Genomic DNA, 13091 nt, shown 5'->3' with positions numbered 1-13091 from the left:
TGTATGCCAGCCCTGGGGACTTTCGTGGTCCCCACTGTACAGATGGGTACGCTGAGGCTCAGGGAGGTGAGGTGATCCCTACCCCTCACAGGCGACCACCACCAACACGGGGCCAGGGGAGGACGTCGGGGGAGGGGCCAGGGATGGACGCCACCACGTGCCCCAGCCCCCGCAGGCCCCTCCTCACCAAAGTAGAAATAGCCTCCCTCATCCTTGGGCTGGAAGAAACGCCCCCGGGCCTGGGCATGGACGTCCGCTCCTTGGGCCACCAGGAGCTCCACGTAGTGTTTGCAGCGGCGCTCGATGGCGATGTGCAGGGCAGTCTGACCTGGGGGGGAGGGGAGGGACTGTCACCGGAGGCAGAGACCCAACCAGGCTGGAGGGCAGTGGGGTGCAGAGTGCAGAAATCAGGTGAGGGGCTGCGCCCCAGACCTTGACCATCTCCACCCAAGGGCGGCAGAGGGACCTTCAGACACTGCCCGGATGTGCGATCCCTGATGCACGGCGCTGTGACGTGCTGCACCGTGCGTGCAGAAGCTTAGACTCAAAGGAGATCCCACATGTAGGACCCCAAGTGTGGGGACTTGGCAGATTCACAGGAGGCTTTAATCCCGGAGGAATCAAAGGCACTGTGGTCACACAGCATTTTGGACTCAGGTATAAAATTCACAGACTTTGAATCTTCATATCTAGAAATCTGAAAGGTCAAGTCAGATTCATAGAATCTCAGAAGTGAGACCCTGGCACCTTTGCCTCAGCACGATGGGCCTGTACGACTGTTATCAGAGTCTTAGGGTATCTGGAACCGTGGTGTCTTGGGATCCCAGGTCCCAAGTTCACGGACCAGTAGGCTCACTGCATCTCAGAGCCTTGGATTCAGAATCTGGGATGTCGAGCGGTGTCAGGATGGCCAAGCGGGCTAAGGCGCCAGACTCAGAATCTGGGATGTCAAGATTGGAAGGGGTGGTCATTGTTCCTTTGTTCATTCAGTGATCGGTGCCTGGACGCAATGCTGGTCCCTGAGGCACAGACAGAGCTCTGGGGTGGGGCGGGGGTCAGACAAGCAAGGACAGTGCCCCCCTGCCACCCTGCGTCTCCCCTGCCCCCACGCGGGGCCCCACCTCGGTAGTAGATGTCCCGGAAGGGCGAGTTGATGAACTCCCGCATGTTGCCGGTCCGCTCGGCGATGTCCAGGAGCACAGGGATGGTGTCGTTGCGGCCATTACTCAGATTCAACAGGGCCTTGGGCAGGCAGGTCTTTCCTGTGGACGGCTCTGGGGGGAGACACATACAGGATGAAGGGCAATCAGTCTGCGGCACGAAGCTCCTGGGCTGCAGAGAGCGGGAGGTCCTGACCCCGTCACACCTCCCATCTGAGCCTGTGCCCTATCTGCACCCATGGTCCTGAAGGGGTCCAATAAACTCAGAGGGGCAGTTCTTCCAAATGAGGGAGGCTACAGCCTACAGAGACTGGGATTTTCCAAAGCATAATTTGAAGGAAATTTTAAACATCAAGTAAATGGTGAAGAAGGCTGGATTAAACAAAGTCAACCATATTTATTTATTACAGGACTTGTCAGAGCCTTTAATATGCCAATAGAGACCATGAAGCTCTAAAAGTCAGATGCGGCAGGCAGCATTTGTCATCTATTGGAACACAGGATCCTCTTCCCGTGAAGCATTTACACCAGTGCCCCTAGAAGAGAGCAGAGGGGTGCAGTGGTCCCCAAAGTGCAGACTGCCCGTCATAGCGGGTATGAAGTTACCTAGGAGGGGCGGGAGGAGGGTTTAATGCAGCAGCAATGACACCAAGGCCTGCCTGGAGCAAGGTTTCATCTCATCGTCAAACCTCTCTCGTGAAGCCAGTCTCCATGTGGTACAAACAGGTCCTAACACCGCCCATGGACACTCGCTAACGCCCTTTGCAACTTTCTTTCCCTTGTGTTAACTTCCGTGTTTACTGGAGTTGACTTATACCTTAAAAGAATGAATCAATGAAAAGAGAACTCCCCGGTGAACCCGGCACGGGGCAAGATCGCAAGACCACGCTTGGGGACTCGGGAATGGTCGCGGGAGGACTGCGATCAGGAATGGGAGACGCAGTGTGAGCTGAGCAGCCTGCTCTGGACCCAAAGCACCTGGGAGTTCAAATCCCGGCTCTCCTCTGCTCGTTTCCTTTCCGGCTAAACTAAGGCCACAGAGGAAACGGAAGACTAATGGACGTTTGCTGAGGAGCCCGGAGCCAGGCAGACAAAAGTCTCAGTACACGGTACTGTCGTGGCTGCCTTTGCCAGCTCTGGGGGAGGTGCTTCAGGACTTTCTCTCCAGATGTCAGGAGTCAGTTCGGAGAACGTGAAAGACCCGCAGGGACCTGAAATCAGTCCCAGTGCCCGCAGGACTGTCTCCTGGACCAGCCCCGTCCCCAGCTGTACCCCTGCTGCCCAGCCCAGAGTCACCAGGGAGCTGTTTCATGAATGAAAGGCGGACTCCAGTTCTCCATCTGTGTAAGTGCAGGGCAGGGGGGCAGGGGGTGTGCCCTGAATGTGGACCCTGAATGTAGCACCTTTCCCTCCCCAAACCCACCCCCAGCCTGCATGTGTCCCCATCCAGCCAAGCACCTTTGTGTCACCCTTGTCCTTGCCCTCTACACCCACCCCCAGCATGACCTATTCAATCCCTCCACCACTCCCCATGTCCACTGCCATCCCCTGGCCCAAGACACCTGCCTGGTTTCCACCAGCCTCTCGGGCTTTCCTTCAGGCCACACAGCAGCTGGGGTGGTCCCCTCAGAGTACAACACTGAGCACAGTGAGCCACAGGGCCTTTGCACATGCTGTCCCTTCATCCCCTTCATGATCTTTTCTTCTCTTTTTATCTGGCTAACTGCCACTCATTCCATTTCAGCCTATCACCTCTTCTGGGAAGCTCTCCCAGATTTTCCTGACTGGGTCAGATCCTCCAACACAGCTGCTTGTTGGCACACATTACAGTTTAGAACTGGCTTTACTCCTGTGATTGCCTGATCAATGTTGATCTCACCCAGGAAACCATGAGCAACCTGGACACGGTTGTGTCTGCTGCATTCACCACTGTCCACCCCATGCTCAGCACAGCATGTGACGAGCTGGTCACCACAGGTAATTCCAAACCACAGATCACACAAAGGGGCTTGTGCGGGGCATGGAATCAGACCTTGGGTTTGGGTTTCCACACCCCCAGACCCAGGCGATAGCTGGGGGCGGCGGGGGGGGGGGGAGGCTGCCAGCCTGGGTCCTGGGATGAAATGCCAACAGCAAGAGCTTCCCAGAAACGAGAAGGGACACGCAGTTCCAGGACTCCACCACCAGGTGGCGAAGTAGCGCTGCCCTCAGGAGCCACAAGGGCAGGGGGCCTAAGTAAATACAATGCCAAATTGGAGGGTTGTCAAACTTTGAGAGGTGGTGGTCACAGGCTCCCCTGAGAATCAGCTCAGCTCATGAGCCTCTGGCTAGAAAAACATGCAGGGGCAGATCCAGGCTTTGTGGGGCCTCTGACTTACACCATTTGGGGGTACTGTTTATGAAAAGAAACACACAATTATGAATTCAAAATTAGCTCCAGGGCCTTCGACGGGGCCAGAGCAAGCGACAGCCCCACAGACAGTTTGATCCGCATCACAGGCCTCCTAGTTAATGCCCTCTACCACGCGCTATTCTCTGCAGTTTCAGGGGACTCCCCCCATGCACACAAATACACTCTCCTGGGGCTCCCTGGTCTGGGCGGCCCTGGACTCAGGAGAAGCCGGAGCCTTGCGAACCCGGCCTGGAGCTGCACTGTCTCGCTGAAGACACAGGGGGTCACTGTACCCCAAGGTTCCCCACTTGTGCCTAATGAACGTGGGGAGGGGCCTGGTGGGGCCACTTGGTCGGGGCTTAAATGTGGGGTTACCTCCGAATGGGATTATTCACGGAGTCACTGAGACCCTCTGAGGGCAGAGGGGAGCCCCGAGGTGCAGCACCCCTAAGCTTGTGCCCCAAACGGGCCGCGTGGTCCGGCCGGGCACCACGAAGAAGTATTTTTTATGAATCCAGTCATTCTCCTCTGACAGTCATGACGCTGCTGTGTTCAAAGCATCTGGCTGATAAAGGTGAGCGTGAAAACATACCGCTCGCTAGGGTACCCTAGCGGGGCACTTAATTCACCGGAAGTAGTAGAAGTCTCAACAAATGGGCCCCTGACCTCCCGGAAGCCGCGCCAGTCCCAAGCCAGGGCCTTCTTGAGACTGGAGCTCCCTTGTGGCAGGTGCCACAGTTCTTAGCATTTTATGTTGATGTGTGGGGTTGTGGCCACTAAATCACGGCTCCAAACCTGGTACTTGGCACATAGCAGGTGACTGACGCAGGCCCAGGGGCTCACAGGCAACTTTGCCCATTTGCAGGGGAGGCCTGGGGCGGGCAGAGGGAGCTGGGGCCCTGTGGTGCGCGTTTGGGGCCTGGACAAGGCTAAAGGGTGAGCCCTCTGGGCTGGGAGAAGTTCAGGGCGGTGGTGACAGCGGCTTCAGCCTAGGGAGGGGGGGCCGGGAAGCTGGGGGGGGGGTAGGGCAGAGCCTGGGGGGCAGAAACAGCAATGCTCTTCCATGACTACCTTATTATGATTCCCCTGTTTACAGATGAGGAAATGGAGGCTCAGAAAGACCATATAGCTCTTAAGTGGTGGAGGTGGGATTTGAACCCAGGTAAGTGGAATCTGCTCACCCACAACACTGACCTTTCCATAATTAAAGGCTGAAAGAATGAATGAAGGCAGCTAAAGCTACCTAGAGAGGGTAAGGAATACGGCGAAAGACACACAGGGTCAGACTCCGTATCCAGTGCTCTTCATGGCCAGGGCAGCCCACGGGCCCCGCGGAAGGTGCTGAGAGGAGAGGGGGCCCCCGACACCAGGCCTCCCCAACCCCCAGGTGCCCGCCCATTTCCCCGGTGGCTCACCCCGGAACTCCTCGTCAGTTAGGCGCTTCTTGTGGGTCAGCAAGAAGGGAAGCAGCCCGTCCAGGTCGGCAGTAGAGCCCCGGGACACGATGTCAAAGAGGATAGGCCGGTTGAAGACTTTGAGGATGGGAGGCGGCTGGGGTGCAGGAGCTTTGGGGCTCTGCGGCTGCTTCCTGGAGGTGGGGGAAGGCAGGGTGATGGGGGGCTCATCCCCCCGCACCCCACAGTCTACGGCCTGAGGGGCCCAGGGGTTGTGGGGGGCTGGAAGGGGGCAGCTGGAGCCCGAGGGAGGAACCAGACTGAGAGGGAGGGATGGCTGGAGAAACAGAAGAATGTTTTATCCCAACAAACTCTACCTGGTACCTACTGGGTGTTAGGTGGAAACAGACAAAAGAAACATAGAAGCCTGCCTATCCATCCACCCACCCATCCATCTGTCCACCCATCCATCTGTCCACCCATCTATTCATCCACCCATCTGTTCACCCACCCACTCTCCTACCCATTCATCCACCTACCCACCCAACCAGCCACCCACGTACATCCACCTGGCCCCCATCCATCCGTCTACCCATCCATTCATCCATCCATCCATCATCCATCCATCTACCCACCCACCCACTCACCCACCCATCCATCCACCCAGCTCCCCACCCACAAATCCACCACCTGCCCCCCCATCCACCCATCCACCCATCCACTCTTCCTTTTGTCGGTTATTGAGTACTTACTAAGCCAGAGACCGAGAGAGACACAGATAGTGAGAAAATAAAGGAGGAACATCAGACTAAAAGATAAAGCAACTCATTCATTTATTCAACCATTCACTCGTTGATTTATTCATTCAACAAACATTTGAGAAAAATGAGCATGCAGGTGCTCAGTTCAAGGCCCACCACACAGTGAACACTCAATACACTGCTGTGATTATTTAGCGCCCACTGTGTGTCCGGAGCCTGTGTATGGCAGAAACACTGAGCTACAGACGCAGGTAGAGACAGGACGCGGCCCACAGGGGGCTGGGAGTGGGGAAGCAGAGAAATAGAGCAAGGGAAAAAATGGCTATTCCTGTGGTCATTCGGCAAACACTACCCGGGCACCTACTGTGTGCTAGGTTTTAAGAGACAAAGAACGGGGAGCAGCGTGAGCCCAGGGGGCTCCTTGAAGGGCAAGAATGGTCTCCGTTACCTCTCCACCTGCCCAGTGCCTGCTGGCATACGGGGCACAGTACGAATCTATGAAATGAACAGAGGGTGGAGCAGAGAAAGAAACAGAGACAGTGCACGGAGCCGAGGAGAGAGGAGGGGAGCTAAGGGGGAGCAGTGACAGAGGCGGGCAGGCAGGAGGGGAGTCTGAGGTCAGCCTGTGGGGCAGCAGGAGGGGCTGAGGGGCAGAGAGAGCCGCGGCAGGCCCGGTGACATGGACACTGTTCTCCTTCTTTCCTCTGCCCGGACCCCAGACCACCTCCTCTTGGGGCAGGACCTTCAGCGTCAGGGTGCCAGGGCAGGGGCAGGGCTGCCCCCTGAGGATGAGAGCACAGACCGCTATAATCCTGAGAGCACTGGGGCAGCCCCCACTTTCACCTGTTCCTGAATTGTGAATTTGGAGCCAAAAAAACAAAATGAAAAGAACACCCTGACACCCACACTGCATTAGGTGGTGCTGGGGGTCTCCGGAGACCTCAGCCACACCCCCAGTTCCTGCTCGCTCCCTCCAAAGCTAGTAGCCCCGAATCCAAGGTAGGGATGGGGAGAGGGGTGGTGGGAAGGGAAGGAGAGACACGGAGCCTACCAGTTTCCAGCAGGACCTGAAAGAGATGGGAACACTGGGGCGCCTTGCTGTCCTCTGAGCAGAGGTGGCTCAGATTGTCCAGCAACGTGCGGATGTCTGTGAGGTCTCAATCTTGGGCACGTCCAGCCTCTTCAGCCTCAGGCCCTGGCACGTGCACTTCCCTCCACTGGAACACCTTCCTCACTTGTGCGGCTGCCCCTTCTCAGCCCTTAGCTTTGGGCTTAAATGTTGACTCCTCCAAGAAGCCCTCCTGGACTACCTTTTGTGTGCCAGCTCCCCTCTCTGGCTCAGCACCCCACCCCCCAACTGGAGCTGTATGTTCACGTGCCTATTTGCTTGCTAATCACCTGCCTCACCCTCCACAAGGAAGGTGCTGGCGAAGGCTATTCAGCGTCTAAACTGTAGGAGTGGTATCTGGTCTTGCTCACCCCTGGGGCCACACAACCAACCCCACAGCCAGACACGTGGTGGTGCTTGAGAAACATTCATTATATAAATCAGTGACTCCGTGAGTAAAGAAAAGAGATAGCTCCTGACCAAGCAAGGACTTCGTCCGAGGGCACAACTGAGTCTGTGACCAGCAGGGAGGACAGACAAGGATGAGGCAACGACAGGCCATCTCCACACTTCAAGACTGTCCTCCAGGTACACATAGAAGCCAGAGAGGGGCCCTCAGGGGTTTTCACGGGGGTGGGGGGGCAGATGGATAGATAGATGACAGGTGGGGAGGGGGATATTTGAACAAGGGGATGATGGACGGGTGGACAGGTGGGTGAGCAGGTGGACAGACAGGTAGCTGGATGAATGAACGAGATGACAGACGGATGGACGGTGGATGGACAGATAGATGGTGGATGGACGGACAGTCGAGTAAACAGACAAGTGTATGGAAAAGTGGACAGGTGGGTGAACAGGTAGATGGATGGATGGATGGGTGGATGGGTGGATGGGTGGGTGGACGGGTCCCACACAGAAGGGACCACTGGCCGAGCAGCCAGCAATACTCACTCGATGACCTTCTTCCTCCACCGCTTGTTGTCACTGGGGTGGTGACGATAGGTGCCATAGTCAAAGAGCGAGTCCATGGGTGCCTTCTTGGGTCCAGGCACCACCGAGGACTCGTATAGGGTGGACTCCAGCAGGTCGATGGGGTTGGGCACCCCCTTGCGGAAGGCGCCCTGGAACTTCATGCGCAGATTTGGTCGCCCATCGCCTGGCCCAGCGGGGCGACTGGTGTCAGCCGGGGAGGGGGAGGGGGAGCCATCCTCCCCCTCAAACAGGTTGGCCAGCGAAGAGAGCGGGAAGGCCTCGGCCCCAGGGGTCCCGCTCTCCTCCCCAGGGGGCTCGGCCACCTCCCCGGGCCCTGCGTGAGGGCCTTCGCTGGGATCCGCCATGCTGACCTGGGACCCGTCCGCACCGCTCAGCCTGTGAAGGAACAGGAGGGGATCAGGCGGGGCCTGGCCAGTGGTGGGGCTCCAGGAAGCCCCCTCCCACGTGGGCAAACAGCCCCGCTGCCAGCCGCTTCAAAGCCACCGTTGTAATGACAGGGGTGCGGGCTGACCCCTCCCAGATGCGGTTGGCTGGCAGCTCCAGGCAAGAGCTGCAACAGGAACCTCTTTTAGGGACCTGGAAACATAAACGGGCTGCAGGTCCAACTACCCTGGGCGTTAGGTGGAGAGAGGAGGAGGGGCCTCAGAGTCATCCTGGGGCCCCAAACCTGGAGCCTGGGGCTTACTCCTGACCAACCCAACCAGCTTCAGAGCCCCGCAGAGCAGGGTTCAAATCCAGGCTCCACACTCAGCAACCGTGTGGCATGGGGCAAGCTGGACAGTCCTCGGCCTCGGTTTTCTCATCTGTAAAATGGGGGTGTCCAGGCAGAGAGCATGCATTCCGGTGGTCAGTGCCTGGCACACAGGAAGCACTGACTAAAACATAACCATTAAATGCATGCTCCGGGCCCCAAGGTCCTCGGCAAACAGGTGCAAACCCACCGTGTCAGCCAGCATTCCCCCCACCTCTCCTAGGGCCTCAAAAACAGGAAACTGAGTTTCCAAGACTATAACTGACTTCCCACAGTGTAAAAACTCTGCTTCCCAGTGCCATGTGCCAGCTCCTTCCCTCCCCTGTTGGCCTGGCTAACCCCTACCCATCTGTGTTTCTAACTCAATTGTCCCTTCCTCTGGGAAGCCCTCCCTGACCATCTGTTCATGGGATTTGTTCATTTCTGGGCTGTGAGCACCAGGAGGCAGGGAATGCCTCTGTCCCTGTTCACTCCTGTGTCCCCAACACCTAGAAAGGTGCCACACGGAAGAAGGTATGATTTGTTCCCATTTCTCAGATGGAGAACTAGAGGTTTTTGTTTTTGATTTTTTAACTTTTTTAAAAAAAATTTTTAATGTTTATTTTTGAGAGACAGAGAGACAGAGACCTTGAGCAAGTGGGGGAGGAGCAGAGAGGGAAGGAGATACAGAATCCAAAGCAGGCTCCAGGCTCTGAGTTGTCAGCACAGAGCCCGACATGGGGCCCAAACTCACAAACTGTGAGATCATGACCAGAGCCGAAGTCAGACACTTGACTGAGCCACCCAGGCGCCCTGCCCTCTGCGGCACGCTGCTTGGTGGGCGGGGCTGGGCACTGAGGCCGAGTTTCCTGGAACTTTTGCCATCCCACCCGGGCTGCAGGCAGATGTCTGAAAAGCTCTCTTTTCTATGTTTTCCTCTGCCTGCCCAGCACATTAGCAGAGGACCAAATAAACACGGCTCCCACCTTGTTTGTGTGCTGGCTGCCAGGAGGGAAGCATGGGCCAGAGAGGTGGCGGCACTGCAAGAGGCCCTCCGGGTGGGTAAGGCGGGCCATGCCGAGGGTCAGAGCTCCTGCTGGGGACAGGCCCTTCCCTGTGGGGAGGGAGAGCATGGACTCTAGAGTTATTCAGGCCTGAGTTCTAAACTCACTTGCTATTGACATGCAGTGTGATCTTGGGAAAGTCACTTTAGTTCCCGGGGCCTCGGTTTCCTCCTCTTTAAAATGGGTGCAAAAGCAGCAGCTTTTCATAGCTTTGCAGGAAGAAGTAAATGAGGTAAGGCATTTCTAGTGCCAACTCTCTGGGAAGGAGTCAGGGACTGTCGATGATTCTAATCGAAGGAGGAAGGAAGGGTTAGGAGCACAAGTTCTGAAATCACATATACCTGTTTCCTGTCTTGGCCCTGGTTACCAGCTGCTGCATGATCTTGGACAAATCACTTCCTCTCCCTGGGCCTCAGTTTCCTCACCTGTAAAACCGGGGTGACCACACCTCCTCCTACAGATCTTGGGAGATGTCGTATGATTTTGGCCTGCAGGAATGGGGGGCGTGATGAGGCAGGGACAGGTATCCAGTGGGGTGCAGGCATCGAGGGGGAAGATTACACTTCCCGGGGCGTGGCCCCACCCACCTCACTGGGAGAGGAGGCATTGGGGCACATGCCTCGGCCCTCAAACCCTCCTAATTACAACACCCCTTCCCCCACCGGGGCAGAGCCAGTAAGGCAGCCTGCCTCAGGGAGCTCCCAACCCCCCACCATGCCTGCACCCCCTCTCCTAAGGAATCCCAACCCAGATGGCATCCAAGGTTTCTGAGGCCTCCATGACAAGGAGTCCAAAGTTAGCGGGCCCCAGGTTCAAATCTCTCAGCCATTCCTTGCTGGTAGCCTCAGGCAAGGCACACGTGATCATTATTAGCATTTAATCACAACGAATAATAATCATGACAATTCACAGCAGAGTCCCCCCCACAGGGAGGGATCGGGGCCCCAAAATATCAATAGTGCTCAGGTTGAGAGACCCTACCCTGGAGGGAGGTATGGCTTTCATTCCCATTTTACAGATGAGGAAATGGAGGGTCAGAGAGGTTAAGTGAGTTGCCTAAGGCCACACAGCAGATTAGCGACTGACCCAGGATTCAAATCTGCCCAGGTGGGGCTACAAAGCTTGGCTCCCCTCACCCCTCAGTTGACTGGGGCCAGCGGCCAGGCACAACGTCAGGCACCTACAGTACCATGTGCGAGCTGTACAATGCCTGGGAGCTAAGGTTATTACTACGAACCCCTGCTAATTACTCGGAGCCTCAGTTTCCCTACCTGTAAAATGAGGGTTGTAAAGACAGCAGCTGTCCCATGGGGCTGCCATGACATCAGGCAGGTCACGTATCTCTTGGGCACCCAATAAGCACTTGATGAACGCTTTAATTATCATCATCGACATGATACCGTGTGTCACCAGTCCTCCTCACCCCCCTCCGCACGCGCACACTCACGGCACAGCACCCAGCCTGGCATTCACGGCCCAAGGGAGCCTGTGAACAGAGCTGGGCTACTGCTTCCATTTTACAGCTGAGGAAACTGAGGCCCTGAGAGGCCACCCAGGGAGCAAATGGCCATGAAGAAGGCCTCTGAATCCTAACCCTGCTACTCGTTCCTCCCCAAGCACGTGTACACACCAGTGAGCACATATGCACACACATGCACATGGGCGTACACACACACACACACACACACACACGCGCGCGCGCGCATCCTGTTCTGTCGCAATTCTTTCCGGAAAAGCTACCCTGTTCTCTGTGGTCAGGGAGAGAGCTCACTCCCTGTTCTAATTTGCCCTGTAGGCTGTTATTACACGTTCCAAACCCATGCCAGCTTTGGGAGAGAAGGGGGGGCGGGCAGGGAGAGAGGCTGAGAGTCCTCGTGAGCCGCCTCTGCGTGTGAATATCCTGCACGCTTAGGCTCTTCCCCCCCCCCCCGCGGTGTGCGCATGCGCGGGTCCGCTGAGCGCCCACGGGGGCCTCACCCCTATGGGGAATCTTTGCGGCGGGCGGCACGGAGCTGGCAGCAGGGCGCTGGGGGCTCGACCAGCATGAAGGACGTTCATGCCTGAGTGGGTACATCCCCACACACCTCGTGTCACCACTGCAGTCACTGAAAGCAGTGGATTTCACACATTTTAAGCCCTGAGCATGTCTTGTGAATATAAAACCCAGACTGTAGTCCCCGCAGAGGGTGGCTGGACGGGACGAACGGAGCGAGAGCTGAATCTCAGGGCCCAAGGAGCAGGACTGAAAACCACTCCTCTATTCATGTAATTCACCAAATAGTGAGCACCTAGGGTGTGCCAGGCGCAGGGGACACAGATGCGAACAAATCTGAGAAAACCCCGCCCTCGCGGGGCTGACCTTCCGGTGGGATCAGAGTAAACAGCAGGACGAACCCAGAAGCAGAGTCATGTCCAGTGGTGTTCAGAGCTGTGTACACCAGAGGGACTCAGGAGTGCTGAGTTAAGGGGTGCAGAGGTCCTGAGCAGGGTCAGGAGATACAGTGATGAGCCAAGGTCCCCGAGCCTCGCTCTCTGCCCCAAAAGAGGCCCCAGGCTCTAATGGATCCAGGGACTCAGTGAGGGCAGCCAAACCGCTCCCTGTCTGCCGAGGAGGGGCCCCTGGAGGGAGCTAGGGGGGCACGGGAAAAATGTGCGTTTCCATACGACAGATCAACGGGTTGGCACCCAGACCCGGTGATCCTCAGCTGCGTGAGCTTGAGTTAGGTGACTTACCCTCCCTGGGCCTTGCTGTTCTCACCTGTCCATGGGGATCTTAACTGGGCCGTTGTGCGAATCACAGAGGTTGAACAAGCACCGGGCACAGAGTAAGCCCTCAGTAAACGGCGAACTACAGGCCAAAGTGGACAGCAGGCACCTTCTTGATGAGAATCTCAGACCCAAAAGGAGTGGACGGCTCCTGCCCCATCTGCCTGCCCCCATCCTCCCCAGTGCCCGTGGCTTTGCCTGATCTCATGGAGACCCTGGCACGTATTTGCCAAATCCCATCCTCCTGATTCCATGACCCAGGAAAGCTGCTTAAATCTGGTGGCAAGTTTGGGCGTGCAGGGCTGCTCCACCCCAGGGAGAAGAATTCCAGGGAGCTAGTTCCTCTCCAATCCCTCCCTCCTGGGATCGAGTCAAGCCAATGGGCATCTGTTGAGTGCCACCTGTTTGCAGGGCGCCCAGGGACACATACAAGAGTGGAGCCTCACAGGAGTCTGGGAAGGGGGAGACAGATGGGTTTTTCCCTCTCCAGACCTTAGCCAGGGCTGCCCTCTTCCCCGCCCCCCGCCCCGGCTGGGGCCCCTTGCTCAGGTCTCCCTCTTTAGAGACCCCTCCTGTGAAAAGCCTCCTTGACCTCCAGTCTGAACCAGCTCCCTGTTGTTTTTTCCGAGAGCAAAATACACCTCCGTTTATAGCTCTTTCCATGATTAAACTTGTGCGTTTACTTGTATTATTCCTTTATTCATCTTCACTCTTCTCTGGACT

General features: G+C 56.7%; 1 protein-coding gene across 1 annotated transcript in view; it reads right to left on the bottom strand.

Moving 5' to 3' along the window:
* Positions 1 to 13091, bottom strand: part of TRPV4 (transient receptor potential cation channel subfamily V member 4) — a 33789-nt gene that overhangs the window by 13102 nt on the left and 7596 nt on the right. Inside the window, exons 2-5 of the mRNA XM_029922181.1 lie at positions 7767 to 8183; positions 4968 to 5140; positions 1122 to 1274; positions 188 to 328 (exon numbers count right to left, since the gene is read on the bottom strand). Coding sequence (XP_029778041.1) covers positions 188 to 328; positions 1122 to 1274; positions 4968 to 5140; positions 7767 to 8152 — 853 coding nt within the window. The 5' untranslated portion in view covers positions 8153 to 8183. The remainder of the gene's footprint in view (positions 1 to 187; positions 329 to 1121; positions 1275 to 4967; positions 5141 to 7766; positions 8184 to 13091) is intronic.

Source organism: Suricata suricatta, chromosome 14 (assembly GCF_006229205.1).
Source record: "Suricata suricatta isolate VVHF042 chromosome 14, meerkat_22Aug2017_6uvM2_HiC, whole genome shotgun sequence".
NCBI classification, from domain to species: Eukaryota; Metazoa; Chordata; class Mammalia; order Carnivora; family Herpestidae; genus Suricata; species Suricata suricatta.
This window is presented reverse-complemented; position numbering and strand designations above follow the sequence as displayed.